Source organism: Morone saxatilis, unplaced genomic scaffold, assembly GCF_004916995.1.
Source record: "Morone saxatilis isolate NCDOM2014 unplaced genomic scaffold, NCSU_SB_2.0 Contig12, whole genome shotgun sequence".
Lineage (NCBI taxonomy): Eukaryota > Metazoa > Chordata > Actinopteri > Moronidae > Morone > Morone saxatilis.
Window position 1 is genome coordinate 16,130,590 of NW_023339674.1, and position 2,773 is coordinate 16,133,362.

At 43.6% G+C, this 2,773-nt stretch overlaps 1 protein-coding gene across 1 annotated transcript in view; it reads right to left on the reverse strand.

Moving 5' to 3' along the window:
• Positions 1-2,773, reverse strand: part of tle2a (TLE family member 2, transcriptional corepressor a) — a 36,790-nt gene that overhangs the window by 2,099 nt on the left and 31,918 nt on the right. The window contains exons 11-14 of the mRNA XM_035653656.1: positions 2,725-2,771; positions 2,274-2,353; positions 1,397-1,646; positions 819-1,061 (exon numbers count right to left, since the gene is read on the reverse strand). Of these exons, the coding sequence (XP_035509549.1) occupies positions 819-1,061; positions 1,397-1,646; positions 2,274-2,353; positions 2,725-2,771 (620 nt within the window). The remainder of the gene's footprint in view (positions 1-818; positions 1,062-1,396; positions 1,647-2,273; positions 2,354-2,724; positions 2,772-2,773) is intronic.

The window sequence follows — 2,773 nt, forward strand, 5'->3', positions numbered from 1 at the left end:
TTTAGCGTTCATAAGCAGTATATAAACATTTCATAATAGTACATTTAATAACGATACTTAGCTGTAAGTGTTTATTGTATTTGTCAACAACTATAACTCTTACTGAGGGCCCCTATATATGGAGGCTGCTGTAAAATCAGACAATGAATGACAGTACAGTAAAACATAGTTGTAATGAATGTCTTCATAGAAGTTACAATTGTGGACAAATACTGTACTTAAAATGTCCTTTAATCAGTGTACAACAACATTATAGTGCATTATACAATATGTACTAAATCTTTGTATAATGTTTATAATTGATAAACAGCGGGGATTCAAGTACAGTGTTTTTTTAGTATACAGTATGGACCAGTGCCATAGCTTAGCATTTATAGCCTGGGCTATTTTGCAATGCCTGTCCCTCCCTAGACACCTAGATGTGTGTATGAGCTGGTGAAGTACAGATTTTTCAGGTGGGTATATCATCTATCAACATATAGAAAACATATATGGTGCTATAAAGTAAGACACACTGGTTGTGCAGGAAACTAAATTCCTCCTCCTCTATGCTGTGTTCATCCTCCATGCTTTGGCTGCTACACTGTTTGCTTTTCCCACTCTCTACTTTATGATTGACAGTAGAGATTGTGAAACTGAATAAATTGCACTATTGTCTCTCTGTGCAGCTGTCCCTCCTCTCATTTTCCTCTCCAAAACCTATCCTTTTCCATCACGCTCTCCTCCTTTCTCTTTACTTGAACAGAATCTGGCCATTTTCCCAGATTCCATCTACTAAAACCTGGTAATACCTCCTTCTGTCTCTCCTCTTACCTGACCAGCGTCTGATTGTGAAGGTCCCAGACGACGATGTTGCCATCGCTGCAGCAGGAGAAGCAGACCTTGTTGTCAGGGGAGATGGCCAGGGCGTAGCAGGCGGGGGCAGACGACGTCAGCTCTGCCTTGATGCGAGGAGTGGGTGTGGCCAAATCCCAGATCGACAGCGTGCTGGCCTCCCCGCCGACAATCAAGGTTCGCCCGTCGGAGAGCAGCTTGCAGGAGCGGATGTAGTTATCCCTGTTCTGATTGGACAAGATAAAAGAACACATATAAACATTTATATACAGTAAAATATGTTGTACTACTCTGTAATTGATGACAAAGGGATACAAAGATGCAAAGTTACGCGTGCTGCTACAGCAGTATCACAGCAATAAATAACAATGCTGGAGGATTAGGCTTTAGGACAACACCACAAAGGTGATTCATCATCCAAAGTGTGTTTTTATGTGTGGAAAACAAGAGCATCACTTTTGGTAGTAAAGCAACATTACTAGACATGAGATGGACAACAAACTTTAAATACGAGTCTACAAACATCCATCTAAGTGCCTCCTTCTCCTCCCTCATGTCTCACCAGACAGTCCAGCTGGGCCATGGGGCTCTTGCTTCCTGGCTGGCTGATGTCCCACACTTTGACGCAGCCCTTGCCTCCGGTGTAGACGTGGCGCGTCGAGGTGCTGATGGTGACGGCGCACACCACCTCTCCGTGGTTCAGGGTGTGAATCTGACGGGCGTGGCGAGGGATTCCCGGGCCCAGCAGGGCGTCTGGGGGAAAGGGCACCGGCTGCATCTGGCCGTCTGCGCTCACGTGAAACGAGTAGGCGCTGGAGAGAAGATAGAGGGAAGGGACCAGAAGTGGATGAATAACTGGGAGATTAATAGGCTGCAGCAAAAACACTTCATCAGATGAAGCACGTAGCGGGAGAGGAGACAAACATTTTATTATTTGGTCTTTGTCTCTAAAAGAGGACTCTGTTGAACTATTCAACAAAGAAGAAGAATAACAAGTATGTAATTTTGATGAGCACCACTCGAGACTGCTCAGAAGTTACAGAACATATTTCCTACCTCATACATTTATTAAAAGATGTCTGGACACCTGAAAAATTCTGTTTGACTACTACTATTGTTGCTGCTCAGAAAATATAATTGACATCATGTCCTCCACATTGGCCATTTAGTGTTTTAAAATATTTTTTAGGTGCTTTAAGCAAAAGTTCTTAATGTATGGGCACAGATTGCCTATTTCACCAATGGGGATTTGACCTACTAAAGTTCTGGAGGCTCCAAACTGTTTTAATTAGAATATTCTCCATTTGTTTTTCCCTTCATCTTTCATAGTTCATCTTTTTCTTCTGGTGCTGTAATTGAAATCTGAGGAGGACCCGAGTGCAGTTAATAGTGAACAGGTGAAGATTTGAGTGATAGCAGGCAAGACAGAGGAAACTCACGGTTTTCCGGAGGCGGCTGACTGCAGGCTGGCAGGCAGCCCAGGGACCCTCATATGTGGGTGTGGAGACTCATAGCCCACCTAGAAGAGAATAGGAAGAAAGTTGTGAGAAAAAACACTGAAAAACATACCTGTGCTGATATGAAGAAGAGGAGAGGAGAGGAGAGAAGAAGAGAGGAGTTCCCTCATAAAAATATCTAATACAGAGACAGTATCAGATGAAAGATCAGAATAAAATGAGATCATATAAAAGCAAAGAGACTTTTCAAGAGCCAAGGTCATAGATTGTTAACGATTAATGACAATGCAGCTGCTCTCCCCCTAAAACACTCCCTTCTTTTCCGTATATATAACCCTCGTTCTGCCCTCTCTGACGGGTTTACTATATGCTGAGGTATTACATATGACAGTGACACTGGAAAGACAAATTATCTGCTGAGCGTCTGGCTCACCACGGGGGACCGTCCGTAGCCCGCGGCAGCTGCTGCTGCTGCTGCTGCT